The 27,063-nt window shown below is 32.3% G+C and overlaps 1 protein-coding gene across 5 annotated transcripts in view; it reads left to right on the top strand.

Annotated features, from left to right (window-relative positions):
- The window catches only part of LOC129906924 (transcription-associated protein 1), a 366,133-nt gene that overhangs the window by 90,457 nt on the left and 248,613 nt on the right, over positions 1–27,063 (top strand). For all 5 annotated transcript variants that reach the window (XM_055982915.1, XM_055982912.1, XM_055982911.1 and 2 more), the window contains 6 exons: positions 18,581–18,778; positions 18,845–19,011; positions 19,074–19,170; positions 20,223–20,361; positions 20,422–20,794; positions 20,853–20,952. In XM_055982915.1, coding sequence (XP_055838890.1) covers positions 18,581–18,778; positions 18,845–19,011; positions 19,074–19,170; positions 20,223–20,361; positions 20,422–20,794; positions 20,853–20,952 — 1,074 coding nt within the window. The remainder of the gene's footprint in view (positions 1–18,580; positions 18,779–18,844; positions 19,012–19,073; positions 19,171–20,222; positions 20,362–20,421; positions 20,795–20,852; positions 20,953–27,063) is intronic.

The following is a 27,063-nucleotide window of genomic DNA, read 5'->3' as shown; positions in this document are numbered from 1 at the left end:
CAAACTCCTTTGCCCAGCGTTTTACAAATCCAAGCATTGAGCTCGCTTTGTTTACTATGAGATTAATGTGTTCGGTGAATTCTAAGTTTGAACTGAATTGGACACCCAAGTCTTTAAAACTAAATACTCGACAGAGCTTGTGTTGCGATATACAATAATCGAAGGCATTCGGGACTCGTTTTCGAGAGAAAGTAATTGTTTGGCATTTGACTGGGTTGAGAGAGAGACCGTTTTTCCCACACCAAACACTAAAACTGTCAATGTCAGCTTGTAGAAGGATCCGGTCATGGTTGTTTTTTATTGTCTTAAAAATCTTCATATCATCGGCAAATATGAGAATTTCACTTGAATTTATGCATGAAGTTACATCATTTATAGCAAGTATAAAAAGAAATGGACCCAGATGGCTTCCCTGGGGTACACCTGAGCGAGCAATAAAGGGGTCAGAAAGACAGTTCCTGAATTTAACTTGATAGGATCTTTTCTCTAGGTATGATTCTATCCAGGCTATAAAAAAAGGCGGAAAACCAAAAGCTTTTAGCTTGAAAGAAATAATTTTATGATTTAATTGATCAAATGCTTTAGAAAAATCAGTGTATATGCAATCTACTTCACTTCCTTTTTCTAAAGCATTTGAACATTTATGTAAAAAGGTAAGAAGATTAGTTACAGTTGATTTTTTCCTCATAAAACCATGCTGTTGTTCACATACTAGATTCTTGCTGAAAAATGCAACACTCTCACAAACAACTTGTTCAAAAATCTTCGGAATACACGATAGTTTTGAAATAGGTCTGTAATTCTTTATATCTGTCTTATCACCCTTCTTGAAAATTGGAATTAGAAATGATGATTTCCAAATGATGGGAAATTTTCCAGATTTGATGGAAAGTTCAAACAAATACGTAAGGGGCTTAGATAACGAGTTTCTACAGTTTTTCAATAATATTGGAGGAACACCATCTGGTCCAACTGAACAATCGTCATTCAACGATGAAAGAATTTCTAAAACAGTACTTTCTAGTAAAGGGATATTGTTACAACACGTTTGGGAATAGCTTTGTAGATTTCTAAAAAATGTTTCGTCAATGTCAAAAGCTTCATCAACAAAAGATTTACGGAAATTTGTCGCAAAAGCATTGCAAATATCAAAGGTTTTTTGCATTGGGACGTTTTCATAAATAAAGTTTGCAGGGTAGCCATCTGAGTTTTTCTTTGAGTTAACGAGTTTCCAAAAAGACTTAGGATCCTTTTTTAAGCTATTTCCTTTTTCTGTCAAATAATTGGTGTAAAGTGTTTTTGAAAGAGATTTAAATTCTTCAAACAGAGCGCTATAAGAGGCGTAATCAGTTAGAGATAAGGTTTTTAAGTAAGTTTTCCATGCTTTATTTCGTTTATTTCGTAACGATTTCAGTTCTTTTGTGTACCAAGATTGATTTAAATTCGTGTTTTTCATTTTTTTCATGGAAAGAGTATTAATAAGACAATTGTTAAGAATACTATAGAAACTGTTAACAGCTTCATCAATATTAGACATAGACAATACGTCAGATATTCCAGACCTATATAAGTTTTCGGATAGCAACTCAAAATTTGCTTTTCTGAAATCAAAAAAATAGGAGCAATCGAAGTCATTACTGTTTTCAGTAACATGACTGCTACAGTCAAAAAAGATTTCCAAAGGTGGATGGTAATTATCTATATTAGTAATTCCAATTCTAGACTCTAGAACAAGAGTACTAATAGCGTCAGAGGAAAATACCAAATCGAGAATTCGATTTTTAAAGTTTTTAATACAGCTTATTTGCTGTAAGTCAGAATAACTAATTTTATCAAGAAGAGCCAGTTCATTTTGAGAAGAAGTTAACGAAGCTTCTTGGTAAGTCTCGTCTTCGGAAGGAATCCATTCTATGTGTGGTAAGTTGAAATCTCCCACAAGTAATATATTGCTGTTGGGGCAAACCAGGTCAAGTACGAAGTCTAAAGCAAAGGAAAGTTCGACATAAACGGATGCTGAACTTTTTGGAGGAATGTAGGCGTTTAGAATATAAACAAAATTATTTTCTACAGTAAGTTTTACACAAATTAGATCAATTGATAGTTTAAAAGGGAATGAAACAGAAGAAGAAGCAAATTTATTATGTACAGCTATTAAGACACCTCCCCCCAATTCCCTTGAGTTTCCAACATGACGATCCTTTCTATAAACTAAGAACTCTTGGGAAAAAAGTTCCGTGTCCAAAAAACTTGGGTTTAACCAGGTTTCTGTCAGAGCAAAAATATCATGTGGGAATGTTTGAGAATTGACGAAAATGTCAGCGGTTTTGCTACGAAGCCCTCTTACGTTTTGGTAGAAGAGGGTAATCCTACTGAGTTTTTTGATGGGAGAGCATTAGGCACATTGCGTTTTCTTGTGGAGCAGAATTCCTTAACTAGTGTTCCAGAAGGCCAGTTGTTAATATTGCAAATAGAATCAAAATGCAGTGGATTTGTAATTATTTTAAAAGAAGAGATAAAGCTATTGGGTTTACTGATTTTCGTACATTTTATAGAAGTGTTTGATGGTATGCTATTACAAGAGACTAAGTGGGAGATAACATCATCAGGAGCTGTGTCAGGATCCAAACGTGAAACGAAAATAGTTTTAGGTTTGGAAACAGCCTTGATAAGTTTAGGATTGGAAATGGTATTTGTTGTGGAAGTGGTTGGAACGGGCTCAGGAAGTTCTAATGTGTTGGCAGTGTTGGGAGGGTTGGATCTAAGATTAGTTCTTTTTGGAGGTGGACCAGAATTTTTAGTATGTGATAAGGAGTCAGTATCTCTACTTCTTTTCTTAACTTTAGAAACATGGTTTCTCTGTATACCTGACCCAGATTGGGCTAGGATGTCTTCATTAACAGAAGAAATATTATTTTGGTGATTTTCAGGAACTAAGTCGGTCGTTGAAGTGGAGTTATCTACCATTTTGTTGTCTACAGAAAAAGAATTTAAATTTGAAACAGCAATGTTAAAAACATTGAGTAGCTCTTCAAATCCCTTTGAAAGTTTTAAAATGTCTGCTTTAAAAGAAGACATTTTAAAAGCTAATTTTGATATTGTTAATTCGCGGCAGTCAGGGCAATACCAATAATAAACAAGCTTTAAATCTGAAATGTAACATAAAAATTACCTATGACTGAAATTGAAAAAAAAAAAACAAATAAATAATTTAAAAAAATAAATTATCATTTGTTTGTATGTAGATTCAAGGCTTCTTTTTACGTTTTGTTATCAAATATATACAAGATTTCTTTATAAATCAATTGTTTTTCATTGGAATTATTCTTTTTTATTGCTAAAAAAGATATTCTCACACAAATTCAAGTATATTTTGTTGCTATCCTAACCATAATCCCCTATGGCCGCCCTTCTTAGAAACCGGTACCACTGTGCAACGTACGAAACATACTTAAAATACCAAACATACGAAACGTATCAAATACATGAAATATACGAAATGTACGAAACATACGAAGCATGCGAAAGTAACGAAACATGCGAAACACACGAAACATACGAAATATACCAAAAATGCGAAACATACGAAAGTAACGAGTAACGATATTATTGATGCGGTTACAGTATCAAAAGTAACGTATACATGCGGGTACTCGGTTTTTCCTTACTTTTACAGCCCTATTAGAGAATAAGCTTAAACACTAGTTGTCTGCGACATTCTAGTTTATATATACATACATATACATTAGGGGTGTCCAATTTTTTGGTTTTTACATTTCCGTTGTTCCCCACTCAAAAATTGGTTGCATATGTGTTTTGTATTACACACGTGAAATTTCAGCTTTTTAGGTAATATGTAAGTGGGCGCTCAACAGGCTCAAAGTGTTTGCTCAGATGCTTTTATAGCTAAGTCCTCATGCCTAGTACTTAACTCTTGTTTTGATTTATCAAGTGAATTAAGTTATGATGTGGTTAAGTTTTTCATAAAAAACCAATAGTTAAGTGATATTTTCACAGATAATAATTTTTGTTCATTTAAATTCGTCTGTAAGTATTTTTTGCTTAAAGTTAACAAAACAGAATTAATCAATGAAATACGAGCTAGTGACTCAAAACCAAAGAAACATGAAAATCATTTACATGGTTGTCGGGAACATGCGTGCTTATCATCTTTAAGCCAAATTCCAACCTCAAGCCAAGTTCTAAAACAATATAATCAGATATTAAGGGTAAGGTAAGGGTAACAAAGTCTAATATTCCAAAGCTGATGAGCGCCCTCTTCCTTTTACTTTTGATTGCTAAAACTTTCAGCATGTGTTGGTATTGATGGCCATAGCAAAATAATGGGTGGGGAACTAATGAATTATTTTTTTGCCTTATAACGTGGACCACACTATTATACATATTATGTTTATTAGGGTGGGTCAAAAAAATCGAAATTTTTTTTTTTTGATTTGGTACTCCGAAAAATCGATTGCTAGACCCCTCTAGAATATACACACCAAATATGAGCTCTTTATATTAATGGGAAGGTCCTCCGCTTTGCAATTTTCCATTTTTACATCAAGCTTCTACTAAAAAAAAATAATTTTTTTATTAATTGACTTTTTAGCAAATTTCTTTTCATATTCTTGTAGGAAATTGAACGCTCTACAAAAAAGGCCTAATAAACTTTTTTCGTTTATCTAACCGTTGAATAGATATTTGAGGTGCAAAAATCGAGAAAATCTTTAAAAATTCGTTTTTTGTTCTTAATTTTGTAACAAATTGAAAAATTATAATGATCAAACGCGCAAGACATATTCTTGTTGAAAATTGATTGCTCAACAAAAAAGGTCTTATTAACTTTTTTCATTAATCTAACCATTCTAAAGATATTCGAGGTCAAAGTTAAAAAAAAATATAAAAACATTTTATATTTTTAAAAAATTTCTAATTCACTGAAACTTCATTATTTTCAAATTAGCAAGATATATTCTTGTAGGGGCTTAAACGTTCTGCACAAAATTCCTTGGAATCAAATTGATTGCTTTAACCGTTTAGAAGATATTCGTATCCAAACCAATGCTCACTGATTTCAATAGTTTTCTTATGACCCGTATGCATTGCGATTTTGATACGAATATCTTCTAAACGGTAAAAGCAATCAATTTGATGCTAAGGGATTTTTTGTAGAACGTTTAAGCCCCTACAAGAATACGTCTTGCTAAATTGAAAATAATGAATTTTCAGTGAACTGGAAAATTTTTAAAAATATAAAATGTTTTTATTATTTTTTTTTTAACTTTGACCTCGAATATCTTTAGAATGGTTAGATTAATGAAAAAAGTTAATAATACCTCTTTTGTGCTGCAATCAATTTCCAACAAGAATATGTCTTGCGCGTTTGATCATTATAATTTTTCAATTTGTTACAAAATTAAGAACAAAAAACGAATTTTTAAAGATTTTCTCGATTTTTGCACCTCAAATATCTATTCAACGCACAGTGGGTCACCTCCCATACAAAGTGCGGTCAAAAATATAATGACCATTTTTTTTTTAATGAAACACCTGTATTATCATTTTATATTATTTATTATTGCAAAAAAATGCATCAAGTCAGTTTTTTTAAAATTTTGGTTATTTTCAAGAAAAATAAAAAGAGGTAAAAAAATTTTTTTTTTTTGAAAATATAAAAAAAAAATGGTTAATGCCGGAAATGGACCTGCCTGTCAGTCGAGCACTTTACCCTTACCCTCTAGTTCAGTCTTTTATAAAAATAATAGTGCCAAAAAGGATTTTTTTTAGTTTTACGTTGTAATTTTTTTTTCTCCGTGTATCGTCTTTTAAACTCGTATTACTCGAAAAGGGGAAAAAAGGGGAAAAAACGGCGCTATTATTTCGAAAGGTAGGACGGTATTCTTCATTTGAGAACTTAAATTGTAGAGGGCACTCGAAGGCAAACCAACTAAATCTCTAATTTAATGAAAATTGAACTAAATAAAAATGGTTAAAATTGCTTCGCTAACGAGCCCCATTACAATTAGCCTTAATGTTATTTAACAATATAATTTATGTTTTTAGAAAGTATTAACCTTCTCGTTTAATATCCATAACAATTTAATACTGTTCACAATTTTTTACACCCGCTATCACTATCGCAAGTTCACACCTTATAACTGCAGCGATTAAAAAACTGTACCTTTTTTTATATACCGACTTTGAATGGCTATTAAGAAATGAAAAAAAGGGTAACCGTCAATTTTTTTTTGGTTTTGGTTCGATGGGAGATTGAAGAACGTTGTTTAATCATTGGATTTTAAAAAATTGACATTTACTTTTTTTATTTTTGACCTATGGCGGGACCCACTGTGCAACGGTTAGATAAACGAAAAAAGTTTATTAGGCCTTTTTTGTAGAGCGTTCAATTTCCTACAAGAATATGAAAAGAAATTTGCTAAAAAGTCAATTAATAAAAAAATTATTTTTTTTTAGTAGAAGCTTGATGTAAAAATGGAAAATTGCAAAGCGGAGGACCTTCCCATTAATATAAAGAGCTCATAATTTGGTGTGTATATTCTAGAGGGGTCTAGCAATCGATTTTTCGGAGTACCAATTCAAAAAAAAGAATTTCGATTTTTTTGACCCACCCTAATGTTTATACATACCTCAGTCACAAAAGTAAGTATACACCCCTAACTTTGTTTAACCAAGACCACTTAAAAAAAATATAACACATTTTCGAAAAAAAAAAATGTGGTTTTATTTCATTAATCATTGCCTACATATTTACAAAAAAAAATTGTCAAATAAACAATACTAAATGAAAAACTGACAAAAAACTAAACACAGTACAAAATTTCGCATTACAAAAGTAAGTATACACAGAAGAAAAAACTATGTAACGATTCACTGCCGTTTTTACAAGTACCTTCCTTTCTTTTCGGATCTACTTCTTTTCTCGGTTTTATAGAAATTTTGCCACATCCATAATTCATATGCACGTATGACAAAGTGTACTGCTCAGATGGACCTGGTCAAATTTGGAGAAAGATAAAAAAGTAACAAAATCCTATCAAAAAGCTGGTACTGGTAAAAACGGCAGTGAATCGTTTATGGTATGGGGGTTTTTGCTAACTTTTGGTGTTGGTAACTTGGTCTCCTTGAGGAAACAATGAATGGATATTCTTTTTTAGATATTTTATAGACAAACCTGCACCAGAGTGTCGAATAATAAGGCTAAGATGGACTGTTTATCTTCAATAAAGGTAACGACCCTAAGCAAAACTCGGTCTTTTTGAGTGAATTTTTGCCCAAAAACTTTCAAAACCAGATCCAACGCCCCCCTTTCACACGATTTGGATACAATTGCCTTCAAGTGAGTTTGACCTCGTCAAGTCTAGGGGTAGCCTAAAATGTATTAATTCCCAAAAAAATTTAGGTATTTATACTTTTAACATCGATTTTCATAGTTTTTTCTTCTGTGTATACTTACTTTTGTAATGCGAAATGTTGTACTGTGTTTAGTTTTTTGTCATTTTTTTATTTGGTATTGTTTATTTGACAATTATTTTTGTAAATATGTAGGCAATGATTAATGAAATAAAACCACATTTAAATTTTTTTCAAAAAAGTGTTAGATTTTTTTTAGCGGTCTTGGTTAAACAAAGTTAGGGGTGTATACTTACTTTTGTGACTGAGTGTATTATATGTATTTCTTTATAGTTGCAAAATTTCACAAAAAAAAAAGTTTTAACCCTCTACTCCATGAATTATGAACGAAATGAAATAAAAATTTGTTTAACAATTTTTTTAGCTTTATTAGGGGTTGAAAAAAGGTAATACATAGAAATTTTTACTTTTTTACATACATACAGGGTGTCCCAAAAGTTAACGTCGAAACGAAAACGGTAGATAGGGTAGGTGGTGACAGTTATCAGAAAAATAATAACAAAAATCGCAGCCATATATTTTGGGAGTTATGGGCATTTGAAAAAAAGTCGAAAAAATGGTCACCCTGTGACGGTTTTTCATGTGCCGTGACTACAAATCTTAATTTTTCTCATTTTTTTTCTTTTGTTACGGAACCTTGAATAACCCTGCTATCAAATGCATTCAAAAATTTTAACTCAGCTGCATCAGTTTTAAAGAAAATATTACTTTTTTACCCAACTTAGTACAAAAAAAATTTACATGACTCTAATTCAATGAGCCGTAGTGTAAAAAAAATGCACTACGATGTTTCGGCAAGTTGCCTTAAAAGTTGGTGTGTTCAATTCTCTTTTCAAAATGGTACAACATTGTTAGGAATATTCCATAAATAACCGAGATACATTTTTTTTTCTTAAGGAATCCGACTTTTTTATGAGGTAATTTTTCCATATTATTCAAGTTTTGTACCCTTTCAGAACCTTTCAGAATACAAAAACTTAAATAATATGGAAAAATTACCTCATAAAAAAGTCGGATTTCTTAAGAAAAAAAATTTTATCTCGGTTATTTATGAAATATTCCCAACAATGTTATACCATTTTGAGAAGAGAATTGAACACACCAACTTTTAAGGCAACTTGCCGAAACATCGTAGTGCATTTTTTTTACACTACGGCTCATTGAATTAGAGTCATGTAAATTTTTTTAGTACTAAGTTGGGTAAAAAAGTAATATTTTCTTTAAAACTGATGCAGCTGAGTTAAAATTTTTGAACGCATTTGATAGCAGGGTTATTCAAGGTTCCGTAACAAAAGAAAAAAATGAGAAAAATTAAGATTTGTAGTCACGGCACATGAAAAACCGTCACAGGGTGACCATTTTTTCGACTTTTTTTCAAATGCCCATAACTCCCAAAATATATGGCTGCGATTTTTTTTATTATTTTTCTGATAACTGTCACCACCTACCCTATCTACTGTTTTCGTTTCGACGTTAACTTTTGGGACACCCTGTATACAGGGTGATTCAGGAGTAATGTGCCAAAAAGCTAGAGCGTATAGGTTAGGTCGAAACAAGAAAAAAATCGTATGGGAGGGGGAGGGGGAATAGACCCCCCCCTCGTTTAGCGGGGAGGGGCAATTTAAAAAAAATTGACTTATTTTGGAAAAAAAATTATTAAAAATCAACGGTTATACTCAAAATAACGTGCTATACCTACCTTTTTGTAAAGCCAAAACTCTAGTCTTTTACAAACATTTTAAACAAAGCCATTTTATGGCACAGTTTTTGAAAAACTAATTTTCAAAATCAAAATTTTGAAAAAAAAAATTGGAAACTAGTTTTTTTCAAAATTTTATATAATTAAGTGCTAATTTAGTTGTTTTAAGTTCGATGCTCTTATTTATTTTTAAACAAAAACCAGATTCAAAAATATCTTGTCATTTTCGAGAAATTAACAGAAAACCAAAACTACTTTTTTCTAAAAAACCTCTTTATTTTCTGTTTTTACGTGGCTGGACTTGGTGATAAATTAATTTATGAAACATTAACCATTCGTCAATTATTTTTTAAACATTCAGACTTAAATAAGGATACAATAAAATGATACAGTATTGGATTTATCCTGAATTGATCAACTTTTTTCATTGATAACACCTGGGGGGTCATTCCGTAATTTTGAAAACGATAATCGAATCGATGATAATCGTTTTACAGTTTGAGAATCTTTAAAGGTATTTTAAGTCAATTCTGATTCAATATTTCCAAAATAGTTAATAAAAATAAAAGTTTTCGTATCCTTAGAAGTCGTAGTAGTCTAGGTGATTTAGTAGTTGCCTCTCCATCATCGCCGAGCATGTTGGGGCTAACACCCTGTTAATTACGAAGGTAGAGCTCAAGCTCATCTTCGATTCATTAAAGAAAAAGAAGTCAGCAGGAGTCGATGGTATATCCAATATTGTACTACGACATCTACCGCAAGAAGCTATTGACATTTTTGCCACTCTGTTCAACAACGCTCTGAATAATGCATATTATCCAAAGCGTTGGAAAACAGCAGTGGTACATCCTCTACCGAAAAAGGGAAAGGACAACTCCAATCCGGCAAATCTCCGGTCGATAAGTCTCCTTCCAAGTATCAGCAAGGTATTTGAAAAAGTTATCAATAGGTCTCTGTCTCAGTGGGCTGAGGACAATAATATCATACCGGATAATCAATTTGGGTTTAAGGCAGGACATGACACTATTCATGCCGCGTCTAAACTTGTATCTGATATTCAGTGGAACAAATCTAAAAAACAGTGCACGGGTGCCTGTCTTGTTGATTTGGAAAAAGCTTTCGACACCGTTTGGTTAGAAGGTCTCTATCTTAAATTAGACTTGGTATAAGTAAACCACTTTTATATATGCTTTATGACATGCTCAATGGTAGAACGTTTGTTGTCAAAAGTGGCAATGTAACTTCTACTGGAGTTTTTAATATCAAAAATGGTCTTCAACAGGGAGCGGTGAACTCACCGATTCTCTTTAGTATTTACACCAGCGATCTGATAGGAAGTCTAACTCAGGCAATTGCGTATGCCGACGATCTAATTGCGTACAGAACAGCTCCAAAAGTTGAGGTCATCAGAATTCTCTTGCAACGTGACTTTGACAAAGTTCAGCGATATTGTGATGACTGGAAGTTGAAAATTAACTTTCAGAAATCAGAAACGATTCTATTTAGGACTCCCTTGACTAGGGCCTCAGGGGATACGCGAAGGAACTGGCGGAAGCTGGCGATCGCTTAACCACACGGACAGCCACTGCCGAGTAAAAGTGTAGTAAAGTACCTTGGCATCTGGCTAGATCAATATCTATATTTCAATAGACATATGGATGCTGCTCTGGCCAGGGCTAGGGGAGCTTTTGCCCTGACGAAACGGCTGTTTTATAGCAGTCGGCTTGACACAAGGGTTAAGGTGATTTGCTACATGGCCCTCATCCGGCCGATGATTGTCTATGGATGCCCTGTGTGGTTCAACGTTGCTCCATCTCAAATGGAAAAGTTTCGGGTGTTTGAGAGGCAGTGTCTTAGACGTTGCCTTGGTCTGCACAGAACACCCGAATCTGATTACACGCATTACTATTCCAATGAGGTTTTATACAATAGGGCCAACATAAATAGAATTGATAACTTTATGCTGAAGCTTGTTCGTGGCCACGTTTCAAGAGCGATGGCCTCTTCAAATAGCTACATTTTTGGGGCTTACTACCCTAACGACGAATACTTCAAGAGTGTGTGTTTAAGCGGCTATATTCCGCCTGAGGCATTCCTCTATTTAGATAGTCGGGGGCTTGTACAGGATAGATTGGCAGTTCCGCTAATCTACCACTTCGGGCGAAGAACCGTGGACAGGCGACTGCTGTATGACGGGGACATCCTCGCACTAGGCGGAGAAGGGCGTCTTCGGTTCAGTAGGACTGTGTCCGATCGGGACCGAAGAGATAGGGTAAGGCAGGAGAACCAGTTTTGGTGGCTTCATAATAGTGTAAATAGTTAAAGTGGTCTTTGTTTTTATGCCTTGGCCGGCTTACATAGTTTTAGGTGTTTAGTTTTAAGTAGGGACAGTCGGGGTGGCACAAAAAAAAATACAAAAAAATACAAAAAAATACAAAAAAAAAAAAAAAAAAAAAAAAAAAAATAAAAAAAAAATACAAAAAATACAAAAAAATACAAAAAAAAAAAAAAAATACAAAAAATACAAAAATACAAAAAAATAAAAAAAATACAAATTTGCTTGCTGTGGCTGTTCTAGTTTTTAAGTAGTTTTAAGTAGTTTAGGTAGTTTTAATTAGTTTTTAAGTAGTTTAAGTAGTTTTAATTAGTTTTTAAGTTTTAAAATAAACAAAAAAAAAATGATCAGAATCCAAGTTTTTTTTAGAAATTATTTCTTGGAAAAAATAAAACCTTGAAATACTATTTGAATTAAATTAGTTTTAAGGCCGAAAGGCATTAGTATTAAGAAAAATGAAGAATAACTTAGAGTGCCCGCATAGGGCCAGTAAGTTAGTTGTAAGTAATTGATAAGTAGGCTAGTTTTTATGAATTTTTGTCTAGCTTTAAGATAGTTTTAAGATGATGAAAAATAAAAATGAATTTAAAAAAAAAAAAAAAAAAAGTAGTTGCCTCTTACTCGGGTGACCCAGGTTCAATTCCAGAAATTGAAATTGTTTTTTTTTTATTTTCTCAATAATCGTCAATAATCGTCAATAAATAAACGATAGCTAAATAGGTCTCGTTTTTGGAGAATTTATTCGTTTTTGGATGCAATATTTGATTTTTGAAAAGTGTTTATGAATTTATTCCAATCACTGATTAATTTGCAAACTCCACAAACAAAAAAATATTAATGATTAATTTCTACAAATAACCATAGTGTTAGAGTAAATTATTTTAATATGTGTAGCGAAAAACCATTCGTTTTTTAATACAAAATATAGCCGGAATGTATATTGAACGGCGGCCGTTGTTTAAATTAGTAGTTTCTAATACTAAAACGAACGCTTTTTTGGATTGGAAGAGACAAAGGATTTGATTTCTTTCTAAGTTGCCTTCTAAATCGTATCGTACCTATATAATTTTTGAAAATTTTCATTTTCCAAAATTAATGCGATATGAATTGTTTAATGACCCAAAAGTTAAAACTTACATACATTGAATATAATTTTGGAAAATGCATAAAGTGTTTTGTTACACATATTAAAATAATTTACTCTAACATTATAGTTATTCGTAGAAATTAATCATTAATTTTTTTTTTGTTAGTGGAGTTTGCAAATTAATCTAATCGGTGATTGGAACAAATTAATATACACTTTTCAAAAATCAAATATTGCATCCAAAAACGAATAAATTCTCCAAAAACGAGACCTACTTAGCTATCGTTTATTTATTGACGATTATTACTGAGAAAATAAAAAAAAAAAAAACAATTTCAATTTCTGGAATTGAACCTGGGTCACCCGAGTAAGAGGCAACTACTCAATTTTTTCAATTTTAAATTCATTTTTATTTTTCATCATCTTAAAACTATCTTAAAGCTAGACAAAAATTCATAAAAACTAGCCTACTTATCAATTACTTACAACTAACTTACTGGCCCTGTTCGGGCACTCTAAGTTATTCTTCATTTTTCTTAATACTAATGCCTTTCGGCCTTAAAACTAATTTAATTCAAATAGTATTTCAAGGTTTTATTTTTTCCAAGAAATAATTTCTAAAAAAAACTTGGATTCTGATCATTTTTTTGTTTATTTTAAAACTTAAAAACTAATTAAAACTACTTTAACTACTTAAAAACTAATTAAAACTACTTAAACTACTTAAAACTACTTAAAAACTAGAACAGCCACAGCAAGCAATTTTGTTTTTTTTTTTTTTTTTTTTGTTTTTTGTTTTTTTTTTTTTTTTTTTTTTTTTTTTTTTTTTTTTTTTTTTTTTTTTTTTTTTTTTTTTTTTTATTCTTTTTTTGTATTTTTTTGTATTTTTTGTATTTTTTTTGTGCCACCCCGACTGTCCCTACTTAAAACTAAACACCTAAAACTATGTAAGCCGGCCAAGGCATAAAAACAAAGACCACTTTAACTATTTACACTATTATGAAGCCACCAAAACTGGTTCTCCTGCTTTACCCTATCTCTTCGGTCCCGATCGGACACAGTCCTACTGAACCGAAGACGCCCTTCTCCGCCTAATGCGAGGATGTCCCTGTCATACAGCAGTCGCCTGTCCACGGTTCTTCGCCCGACGTGGTAGATTAGCGGAACTGCCAATCTATCCTGTACAAGCCCCCGACTATCTAAATAGAGGAATGCCTCAGGCGGAATATAGCCGCTTAAATACACACTCTTGAAGTATTCGTCGTTAGGGTAGTAAGCCCCAAAAATGTAGCTATTTGAAGAGGCCATCGCTCTTGAAACGTGGCCACGAACAAGCTTCAGCATAAAGTTATCAATTCTATTTATGTTGGCCCTATTGTATAAAACCTCATTGGAATAGTAATGCGTGTAATCAGATTCGGGTGTTCTGTGCAGACCAAGGCAACGTCTAAGACACTGCCTCTCAAACACCCGAAACTTTTCCATTTGAGATGGAGCAACGTTGAACCACACAGGGCATCCATAGACAATCATCGGCCGGATGAGGGCCATGTAGCAAATCACCTTAACCCTGGTGTCAAGCCGACTGCTATAAAACAGCCGTTTCGTCAGGGCAAAAGCTCCCCTAGCCCTGGCCAGAGCAGCATCCATATGTCTATTGAAATATAGATATTGATCTAGCCAGATGCCAAGGTACTTTTACTTTACTACATTTTTACTCGGCAGTGGATGTCCGTGTGGTCCAGCGATCGCCAGATTCCGCCAGTTCCTTCGCGTATCCCCTGAGGCTTTAGCCAAGGGAGTCCTAAATAGAATCGTTTCTGATTTCTGAAAGTTGATTTTCAACTTCCAGTCATCACAATATCGCTGAATTTTGTCAAAGTCACGTTGCAAGAGAATTCTGATGACTTCAACTTTTGGAGCTGTTCTGTACGCAATTAGATCGTCGGCATACGCAATTGCCTGAGTTAGACTCCCTATCAGATCGCTGGTGTAAATACTAAAGAGAATCGGTGAGTTCACCGCTCCCTGTTGAAGACCATTTTTAATATTAAAAACTCCAGTAGAAGTTACATTGCCACTTTTGACAACAAACGTTCTACCATTGAGCATGTCATAAAGCATATATAAAAGTGGTTTACTTATACCAAGTCTTGTTAATTTAAGATAGAGACCTTCTAACCAAACGGTGTCGATAGCTTTTTCCAAATCAACAAGACAGGCACCCGTGCACTGTTTTTTAGATTTGTTCCACTGAATATCAGATACAAGTTTAGACGCGGCAATAGTGCGCGGAATAGTGTCATGTCCTGCCTTAAACCCAAATTGATTATCCGGTATGATATTGTTGTCCTCAGCACACTGAGACAGAGCCCTATTGATAACTTTTTCAAATACCTTGCTGATACTTGGAAGGAGACTTATCGACCGGAGATTTGCCGGATTGGAGTTGTCCTTTCCCTTTTTCGGTAGAGGATGTACCACTGCTGTTTTCCAACGCTTTGGATAATATGCATTATTCAGAGCGTTGTTGAACAGAGTGGCAAAAATGTCAATAGCTTCTTGCGGTAGATGTCGTAGTACAATATTGGATATACCATCGACTCCTGCTGACTTCTTTTTCTTTAATGAATCGAAGATGAGCTTGAGCTCTACCTTCGTAATTAACAGGGTGTTAGCCCCAGCATGCTCGGCGATGATGGCGTTTGCCAAGTGCTCTTCATTAAACCCGGTAAAACCGCGATTCTCAGATCGCCATTGCGTAATATCATTACGTAGATAAAAGTGATGAATGAGGGCCCTGTTTTCCAGGTCATGGTTCGGGTTAATGCTAGCATTAACCTTGTACACTTGCTGGAAGGCAGCACCCACTTTCTCTTGCGGATCTTCGATTATAAAGAGGTCGTCGTCCAAGATGGCTTCCCCTGGATTTATGCCTAGGGTCAGAAGTACGTCTCTGTTTTCCACAGTTCTCTGGAGTTTAAGACACGGAAGCTCGTTTTGATCATTCCGTCTAAAAATCTTATTAATCTGCGGAAACATCGGGTCGCTAGAATTAACGGCCCGAATTTTGTTGTCCCAATACAGATTAATGGACAACCTATAATTTTCTTTTATCAATTGGTTGATGTTTTTGATCGATGACTTCAGTGTTCTAATCTCCAGATCGTGTGGGTCGGTAAATCGCCGGTATAAACGTTTAAGTCTTGTCAATAGTCCGCTTTTTTGTCTGTGGAGTGAGTCAATAGTCGCGTTTCGGTAAACGTTATTTTGGTCACGTTCTTTGTATTTAGGTATCGTTCTTTTCATAGTTTGTAGGATGGCATCGTCCATTTGTTGGAGATAACCATCAATCTCACTGTTCGACAGATTTCTGTCGTTTGGAGGGGCTATGTTATTCGAACGCAGTTCTCTTGCTATGGCGTTGGTGAAGCGTGGCCAGCGCATCTTACCGTAGTTGTAAGAATGCTCCGGTACATACTCCTCCAATTCCACAAGCTCGTTCGGAAGCTGTATTACGGCGGCGAGTCCGAGAGGCAACTACTAAATTACCTACGAAAACTTTTATTTATATAAACTATTTTGGAAATATTGAATCAGAATTGACTTAAAATACCTTTAAAGATTCTCAAACTGTAAAACGATTATCATCGATTCGATTATCGTTTTCAAAATTACGGAATGACCCCCCTGAAACTTACCTGAGAATTTTTCTCATGGATCCATTTCAAATATCTGAAGAACTTTTGATTTGTTTGGGATTTTCTTCAAGAATGAATTATAGCACTTTTTAGCAAAAGCAAAAGTCCGTCCATCTATTCGATCCGTATTTATAAGAATGCACATACACAAAGTTGCATACAAGAACATAAGAATGCAAATAAATTTTTTTGTTTATCATACTTAGTTTATATGAAATCAATACCTCGAAGTCTGTTTACTTCAAAAGTCTAAAAGTTACCAATTAATACGATTTTATGGAGTTTTAAAAACTTGCTTTTAACTAAAAAAGTCAAAAATATAGAAAAAAGTGCTAATTTTTGAAAAGGTATATTAAAGTCGTTTCTTGACAAAAAAATTAAAAACAGCTTATTATCAAAGGATTTTAACTCTTCTTTATTTTATTAGTACAAAGTTTGGACGTACCGGCTTCATATACAAAATGCCCCTTGATTTAGTAAAAAAAAATAAAATCCTCAATTTTTTAACTTTTTTTTTCTTTGATTTTAGGTTAGAATTTTAGTCAAAAATAATTTTTAAAATTTTTCAACCATCTTAACTTGACAGAAAATTTAATTTGCTAAGAAAAGTGTCTTTGAACCATTTCAAAGTTAGGCTTGGTTTTCGAGTTATCAAAAAAACTTAAAACCGACCAGTGTTGCCGTTTTCTCAGAAATGCAATAATGGATTGAGTAGCACTTTTGGCTGGAGTTTTCTTTTATGCCGTTAGAAAATGTCAAAAAACGCCATTTTGTTTGTTTTCGAGATTCTGTTTTTATGTAGGGTAATTCATTATAAACAAATTTGTAACGTGATTATAAGAACAGATATTGTTCTTTTAAAAACTGTTTAAATTTTCTCGATATCTCTTTTATTGTTCGAGATATCTTAAGTATATTAATAGTTTTGATTATTTTGTTCTATGCGAAACACATGTAAAGCATGACAACTGTGGGGATTTTGAAAAATTCTTTTTGGGTTTCAAATTACACTGGATCTCAGCAACAAGAGTACACTCTCGAGGGCGGGCGATTGGGGTTATCTTTTTGGGTTCAAATCTATTAACGCACATTATTGTAGTTATGTAAATATGGAAAACTTTACAGCTATAAACATTAAATTAGTTGATGAAAATTATTATATTTTCCCTATCTACCTGAACTGCAATAATTGGGAACATGACTTTTGTAGTCTGGATCGCTTACTAGGTTCATTAATTGAAAATAATATTATGCTTATCGGAGATTTCAATGCCCGATTAGCAGATCAACAGATAGAGACCGGTACGGTTTTTGATGGTGAGCAATTCAAAGGACCCCGCACATTTTGTATGGGAAGTGGCCCTCGGTGAAATTGTCTGAAATTTTAGTATGTTGTTCTCTTGAAAACCTTGATCAAAAGTCGATATGGGGAGAAAGTCGAAAAATGGACAGTTTTTAAAATAACGGGTTTTTTCCGATGACTATCTCAAACCTTTAAAAAGGGATTGTAACTCTCTAAATTGTATTTTGCGCTATTCTAATGTGGAATCCATAGGTTTTTAGGGTCGCTGAAACCGAATCCAAAGTCCATTTTGCCCCATCACGCCAGGTTTTCAAGATAACTTCAAAAAATGTCACAGCCCAAAAAAAAAATTTTTTTTTGAACTGGGAGTGCGACACTGCTAAATATATGTTTTTCGGGTCGCTAAAACTAGATTCGAAGTCTATTTTGCCCTATCACGTCAGATTTTTGAGATAACATCAAAAAAGAAACGAACATCTTTTTTGAGGTTATCTCGAAAACCTGACGTGATAGGGTAAAATAAACTTCGAATTTGGTTTTAGCGACCCGAAAAACATATAATAAACATAGTCGCACTCCCAGATCAAAAAAAAAAATTTTTTGAGGCTGTAATATTTTTTGAGGTTATCTTGAAAATCTGACGTGATGGGGCAAAATGGACTTCGGATTCGGTTTCAGCGACCCTTTAAACCTATGGATTCCACTAAAAAATAGCGTAAAACACAATAAGAGAGTTATTATCCCTTTTAAAAGGTTTGAGATGGTCATCGGAAAAACCCGTTATTTTAAAAACTGTCCATTTTTCGACTTTCTGCCTATATCGACTTTTGATCAAGGGCTCCAAGAGAACAACATACTAAAATTTCAGACAATTTCACCGAGGGCCACTTCCCATACAAATTGTGCGGGGTCCTTTAATTTTTTAATTCGGCTAGGACCTCCAAAATATTTTGTAAATACTTTTAAAAGGAGAAAATAATAATAATAAAAACAATAACATTTACCTTTCGTTATATTTTTCCAGATAAGAGAGTTCCTTTCATTTGTAAAGAAAGTCTACACAGATTTGCCAATGCATGTCCCCAAAATATTTGAATCTGCTCCACAAATCCGTGTCAAGGATTTGAAAGAACTTGATTTTGAAAAGCTTTTATTGGAGACGTATGCTGCAAAAACTATTTACGTTGAAAAAATAACTGAAACTGGTACAGTTGCTCAAGGGGTTAGAAAGAAACAAATCGGAATTTTACCTTAATATTTTTGTTTCATATTTTATCCTTTATTTCAGTATACATTTCTACCTAAAGGATTTATGTCGCTGAGGGTATTACAAGAATTACCTATAATAGTTGTTCTGATTTATCAAATTTATAAAAACACAGTACATCAAGAAGTTGCAGATTTTGTGCCATTGATTATGACAACTATAACCTTGCAGCCATCATTAGTACAAAGGTTGTTATTTTTTTTGAAATCCAATAGAATGTTTTTGATATTTTATTTTTTACTCATTTCAGAACATCACCGGCTTTTAATAAAGAAATATTTGTTGATTTTATGGGTGCTCAAATAAAAACTCTTTCGTTTTTAGCTTACATTGTTCGAATATTTCAAGCAAGTTAAAATATTTTGGTTATATTTATATGAGTTATACAGTGTGATTTGCCTAAGATTTTTCAAAACGCTAGAGGACTTCAGTTGGCATAAAACAAGAAAAATCGAAGCCTACGATATTAGGAAAAAATTATGAAAATATAATTCAACCTTATTATCCAGCAAGTCCAATAAAAACTATTTTAATATAAGAACAAAACACACTTTATTATACTTACTTAATTTAACACTCTATTAAGACTAACTTAATTTTAATTCTTAAACTAAGTTTAAGTAAAATTTACCACACAGGGCGTGAGTTGGCTTATTAAACAAATATTAACAGGACGGTCTTTTATAGTCATATGTCCAATGCAGCAGTATCTTCTTAAAATGTGTTTTTTTTTAATGAAAGCATTTTTTGGTATTTTTTAATTCGTCAAAAACAAAAAAGTCATCAATGAATTTCTTTGTCAATGTTTAAGAGCATATATGTATAATAAAAGAGGAAAATAGTTCTTAATAACGTGCAATTTTTGAATTTCACTTTATCCCCCGTCAAAATTCCGGAAAAAGGGCATTTTTTTTCTGTTTCGTTTTCAGCGAATATCATCTTATACAGTCAAGTATGTCATACGGTACAAAATAAAAATAAAATTAATTCATTGTAAAATTTTCTTTAAGTAAGACAATTCAGTCTATGCTAAATTTGCTTGGATCCATGAAGTAAAAACAGAATACATAATGTATGACGAATTGACTACAGATAAAGGCTGTTTATTATTTTTTTTCAATCTTTAATTTGGAAATGGATTTGTCAAAACCTGTTCATAAAAAATATCTTGTTAAAAAAAATTATTAATTAATGAATTTGAAGTTTTAAAAATGATAGCGTGGTATTTGAAGTGTGCGTTTAAAAAATTATAATTTTCTAATTCTAATAATTTTCTAAACTGGTGACGCCAATTTCCATACAATTTAATTCTTGTTTCGCCAGATCTAGTCGCTCTAGCTTTTCTTGCATCTTATGCAAATCTACGTGTGTAAATATTAACAAAAAAGCATTGTTTTAGGATTCGGTCGTTTCGCACTCCCCGTCGGTAGTTAAAGGTATGCTCGGGCTTATGGAACTTTGTCCAAAAGAAGCTGCGAATTTAAGAAAAGAGCTCCTAATTGCCGCAAGACATATTTTTGCGACTGACTTACGATTAAGTACGTTATATTGAATTCAATTTTTTAAAAGCAACTAATCTCATTTTTTCTTGTTTTTAGAATTTATACCATACATCGATCGGATGTTCGATGAAGATCTTCTTATTGGAAAGGGTGTTACTTTAGACTCTATCCGTCCTCTCGCATATTCAACTTTAGCGGATTTAGCTCACCATGTACGTGAAAATCTAAGTTTGAAGGCTCTAGCCAAAGCAGCAAATCTGTTTTCTAAAAATGTGCATGATGAATCATTAGCTACAGGAATCCAAACCATGTCGTGCAAACTTCTTATGAATCTAGTTGATTGTATCAGACAACACAGTGAATCTGATCCTGTGAAAGCACGAGAGTTGCTTATTACGCTGCTTAAGGTTTTCACGTCGAAATTTCAAAGTATTGCCAAAATACAGCTACCGATGATTATGCAAAAATGGTATTAGTTTTGAATAAAGATTCTAAAAGAAGTTTATTAATATTTTTTAATCTTCTAGGAAAAACATAAAAGATCAACAAACTCCAGCTAATACAAGTGGTACAATACCTGCTGAATCAACACCGGCAAGTTCCGAAACCAAAGAAGGAGTCACTCTGGTAAGAATGAAATCTCCTGTGTTTGATCGTAGAAAGCTAAATTTTGTTGCAAATTGTAGAAAATCTAGGACTACAATAGTTTTTTTTATTTCTTTATTATTTATTATTCTTTATTTGTCTAAACAAAAAAAAAAAATGTCGATAGGAAATTATATAACAAATAATTTATGTGTTTATTATTCGTCATACGATAGAGTGAACCCTATACAGGGTGAAAAATTATTAAAAATCAACGGTTACACCTACAATAACTGGTTATACCTTTTTGTAAGATTTAAATGAAGCCATTCAGGCACAGTTTTTGAAAAATTAATTCTCAAAAATTAAAATTAAAAAAAAAACAACTTATTTTTTTCAAAATAAAAATTAAAATTCGATGCTCTTATTTGTTTTTAAACAAAAACAGAAAACTGTTTTTTGACAAAGAGTCAAAAACGACTCACGAGGTTTTGCAGTTTAACCGTCGATATACCTATTCGTTGTCCTCAAGATATTTAAGAAATCTGGGCTGTGTTTTACTGTTTTCATTCCATTATAATTCTAGTCCAAACTATGCAAAAATAACTAAATAAAATAAAATAAAATATTTTAAGTACCTACCAAACGTACATCGTACCATACCAAAACTAAAAGCTCCAAATATACTAAAAATACGAAACATACGAAAGTAACGAGTAACGATATTATTGATACTGGCACTAGAACAAACCATATGCCATTGATTTTATCACCGTAAGTATTAGGATTGGGTCTATTTTCACAGATTGAATAATTGAACAAAATAGAAGACTTCGGTGTCACTTATTCAAACTTAATATATTCTTCTTTCGTTAACTTCAAGATAAGTAAGCGTAAATACTCAGCATAAAAAATCGTATGGAAAAAAATGAAGTTTTAGTAATTTTCGATTTTCTCAAAAACTAGAAGAGATAAAACTATTTGGTTTTCAGTGTTTGATTAATTGATAATGCAGTGAATTAAAAAAGTCATTTTAGAGCTTTATTTCACAAAAAGTGAAAAAAAAGTAGTACTAAATATTTTGATTTTACCTTATTTTTTACATTTTTTTATTAATAAATCATTTTTTTCGAAAACTAATAATAGAAAAAACTTTATTTTAATACTAGATTAAAGGTGGGATGTCTAGCTTTTGAAAAAGGTGAAACACTTTATAGTTAGTGTTGCCACTTTTTTTTAATATATTTTTTTTTTTCATTTTAAGTACTATTTTATAAAATGGTCAAAAACACCACTTTTGCGCTCGATTTCGACTTTACCCCCATATAATAAATTAAGGTACTCTTCAAGACCTTTCATTTGATATACGTTTCATCACTGTTGAGCAATGTTGTAAGTGGGCCCAAAGTCCATACAAAAGTGCCCATGGTCCTTTTCACATTTTTGTACTTGAAAACAGCTATAAACACTTTTTATTTTGACCTCTCAATATCGAAATATATGACTAAATAATGAAAATATTAATTTGTTACAAAATACATGTTTTGTAATTATTAAAGGCAAGTGCTTACAGGTGGTTTATTTTAAAACACATGTTCTTGAGTTATAAAGGGTTAATAAAAACAACAAATAATAATGCACATCCCAAAGTTAAATCAATGACAAAAAGAGACAAATACGAAGGAAGACAATTCAAATTGTAGGAATGATTTTTTCAATTGTTTTGTTTAGATGCTTAATGTAATTAAAATGACTAATGAATGTTGAACGAGCTAAATTTTAGCTCCCATACACAAAATTCTATCCAAAATCTTGGATCAAATACCTATATTTTGGAGAGAATTTTGAATGGCAGCTGAAATTAAGCTCTATCTGCGTACTAGACTCAAATTTTTATATTCTTAAGAGTAATCAACTTGATTTATTTTATAAGAACAATTTTTAGAAAAGAAAATTTTCAAAATTTTTATTGTTTTGAAAAATTGATTTTTTTAAAACAAAACGATATTTTTTTTAATCAAAAAAATTTCGTTGAACTTAAAGTTGTTACCGGGACAAATTCATAAGTTAAAAAAACTGTTTTACACTTTACGATGTTTAAATCAACGAAAATCACTTTAATATTTTGGAATGATTTTGCCTTTCAAACGATTTTAAATAGAAAGAAGTTAATTTTGAGTCTCCTTAATAAAAATTGTGTCAACTTTGAAAAAAGCACACATTTAATTAAAAAGATGAAAAAAAAAACAGCAGCCGCTTGGGTCACTAGACGAATGTTTTATCATCAGGATATATTACAGTTGAGAATTATTGTGAAGAACTGCATATAAAAGTCTGATTATAATTTTTAAGTTTTTTTTTAACATTAATGTAAAGGTGTTTAATGCAATAATTTTTTTTTTCAAATCAATGTTGATCTATCATACATTTTACGTTGCGTTTTATACCGCAGTATATGGGATAGTAATGATTTTAGAACTAAAGTAGCAGTTGAATATTTGTACCAAATTTTTAGGGACCGGTTTTGTGAAAAAATTATATTTTTCCAAATTTCTTGTTGTTGTTTATTCAATACGTTAAATACTAACGTTAAAAATTACAAAAAAATACTTAAAACTAAAGGAGACTGGGCATTTTGGCCCATTGGTGTAACACATTGAAACACACATCAAATGAAAGGTCTCGATGAGTGTACTATTTTTTTGTATAGGCACAAATCTGTATCTCATGCAGTGCAGTGATGCATTTTATGTTCAAAAGTGTATGTAATAAAATTCAGAAAAGTATACATTTTGGCTAGACGCTCGATTAAATTGTTTCAAAAACATTACATACATACATGTTGGAAGTTCAATTGGGCTATTCCATCAGTTTTCACCCATAACGCAATAAATTTTTCGATTTTTAGAACAATTTTGTATGGGACGTGGCTCATTTGTGTAACACATTGAGACAAACTTTAAATAAAAGGTCTCGATGAGTGTATTATTTTTTCATATGGGCAAAAGTCTGTATCTCGTGCAGGGAAAGTGCATTATCTAATAAAATTCAGAAAGGCATACATTTTGACTAAATACTCAATTGACTTGATTCAAAAAAATTATAATAACGGTGTTCTATTGGACTAATCCATCAACTGCTTTCATTTTCAAAAAATGCATTTATCTGTTTTTATGGATTTATGAAATGCAATAACAAAAAATGTTTGAGTAATTATATGATTTTCAGTACTTTGAAGTCGTGTGCGAAACTACCTTGTTGGTTTTAAAATAATTTAAATATTCGAAGGTTGTGACTAATTTTTCAAAATGCAACTCAAACCATAGGTTTTATTACTAATAAAATGTTGGTAGGTATTATGAATTTAAACGGCATGGATTTAGTCTTTTCTTCACCTTTTATTGTTCTAAAAACACAAACATGTAAAATAACCTTGAATACATTTTTTAACATAAAATGCACCAATGCACTTTCCCTGCACGAGATAGAGTCTTTTGTCCATACAAAGAAATAATACTCTCATTGAGATCTTTCATCTGATGTATGTCTCAATGTGTTACACCAATGAGTCACATCCCATACAAAAGTGTTCTAAAAACCGAAAAATGCATTGCGTCATGGGTGAAAACTGGTGATGGAATATTCCAATTGAATTTCCGACACCGTTATTATAATGTTTTTGAATCAAGTTAATCGAGCATCTAGTCGAAATGTATACATTTCTGAATTTTATTACATACATTTTTGAACAAAAAATGCATCACTGCACTTTCCCTGCACGAGATATAGACTTTTGCCCATATAAAAAAATAATACACTCATCGGGACCTTTCATTTGATGTATGTCACAATGTGTTACACCAATGGGCCACGTCCCATACAAAAGTGCCCAGTCTCCTTTAAATGCAACAACATTTTAACTACTCAGAGCAAAAAATTTACATTTAAAGCTTACAGATTTAAAGTTATCATATGTAGAACCAATGAGAATAATTTCTAATTAACTGATTAAGAGGACTATTAGCGCCGTAGTTTGATCTGCTGAAAATAGTTTGAAGTGGTAAATTCCTTCTTAAGTTAGTCTGACTCACATTGAAACATATTCGATCGAGAGTTGATGTACATGAAATAGATCCATTTATAACACCGTGATAAAGAGAAAAAAAATTGCAATTTTCTCAAACAAATTTAATCACACCTGTTATGAAGCAGAACTGCAAGTACTCTCTGTGACCAGAAAGAGATGGCAAGTTTAACAATTGAAGTCTTGAAGTGTATGGAGGCAAAATAACCGTATCTGTCCATGGCAAAAAAAAAAGAGAAAATCTTAAAAATTTACGCTGTATACTTCCAATTCTATTTATGTGTATAGATTAGTATGGCGCCCATACAACGCACCCGTATTCAAGAATAGTCCGGTCAAATTAGACTAAAATAAGGGGTTGAGGTTACATTAATTCCCAGCAAGCTGAAAATTGGTAGGATTGTTGAAAACACCATCATAAATTAAATCTAAAAAGTCCTCATCGATCCGAGGTGTGGAAAAAAATTTACGGGGGGTCAAAGGTCACAAAAACTGGTTTTTCACGATTTTCAGCAAAACGGTAAGTCTTATCAAAAAATTTTCAATGCAAGAATTGTAGACCAGGTCATTATATATAAAAAGTGTCATGACACTTTTTTTCCTAAGACCCACCGTTTCTTAGGTATAACGATTCAAAAAGTTGAAGTTGAGTTGTAATCCTCATAATCAGGCCTATTCTGAAAAAAACTCCCAACTGAAAAGATCTTGAAATTTCTTTATGTTTTTTAGCTTAAATTTCGTTCTTCAATGGTTAAGAATATGGGAAAGCAAAAAAAAAATGGAAATTTTCACCATTTGTCCGATTGGGGCCCATCTCCCGAAACCAATTTCCCTGGGAATTTTTGTTTAGAATAGGTCTGAACATATACAGGGTGTCCGATAGAGAATGGACAACCCTAAGACGGCTGATAGCCACTCTTATGACTGTTCTAAAAACAGATAGAAAAAAATTCTATCACAACCAGTTCATTAAATATTGGCTTTTTTTCGTTCAGTGTATTTTAAATTTTATCATTTTATGTTTTCGTTCACTACAACCACGAATGAATGAATTTTATTTATTTCTTTTTTTTATAATTTTCTACAATAATTGGATGAGTACATAAACGCTTTAAAAACTGCAAAGCTATTGCACATTTTCGTAAAAAAAAATTTGAAATCTGTTTTTTGATGCAAAATGTGAAAAAAGTATTTTATGAAAAATTTTAAACACCTGTGGTATAAAATAAACCTATGGAAACCTAAGTGGCCAACTTTCTTAAAAATATTCTCGTCTAAGGGGAATATTTTTAAGAAAGTTGGCCACTTAGGTTTCCATAGGTTTATTTTATACCACAGGTGTTTAAAATTTTTCATAAAATACTTTTTTCACATTTTGCATCAATAAACAGATTTCAAAATTTTTTTTACGAAAATGTGCAATAGCTTTGCAGTTTTTAAAGCGTTTATGTACTCATCCAATTATTGTAGAAAATTATAAAAAAAAAGAAATAAATAAAATTCATTCATTCGTGGTTGTAGTGAACGAAAACATAAAATGATAAAATTTAAAATACACTGAACGAAAAAAAGCCAATATTTTATGAACTGGTTGTGATAGAACTTTTTTCTATCTGTTTTTAGAACAGTCATAAGAGTGGCTATCAGCCGTCTTAGGGTTGTCCATTCTCTATCGGACACCCTGTATATGTTCAGACCTATTCTAAACAAAAATTCCCAGGGAAATTGGTTTCGGGAGATGGGCCCCAATCGGACAAATGGTGAAAATTTCCATTTTTTTTTGCTTTCCCATATTCTTAACCATTGAAGAACGAAATTTAAGCTAAAAAACATAAAGAAATTTCAAGATCTTTTCAGTTGGGAGTTTTTTTCAGAATAGGCCTGATTATGAGGATTACAACTCAACTTCAACTTTTTGAATCGTTATACCTAAGAAACGGTGGGTCTTAGGAAAAAAAGTGTCATGACACTTTTTATATATAATGACCTGGTCTACAATTCTTGCATTGAAAATTTTTTGATAAGACTTACCGTTTTGCTGAAAATCGTGAAAAACCAGTTTTTGTGAC

Source organism: Episyrphus balteatus, chromosome 1 (assembly GCF_945859705.1).
Source record: "Episyrphus balteatus chromosome 1, idEpiBalt1.1, whole genome shotgun sequence".
In the NCBI taxonomy this organism is placed as follows: domain Eukaryota; kingdom Metazoa; phylum Arthropoda; class Insecta; order Diptera; family Syrphidae; genus Episyrphus; species Episyrphus balteatus.
The sequence above is the reverse complement of the archived record's forward strand: the minus strand, read 5'-3'. Positions and strand labels throughout refer to the sequence as shown.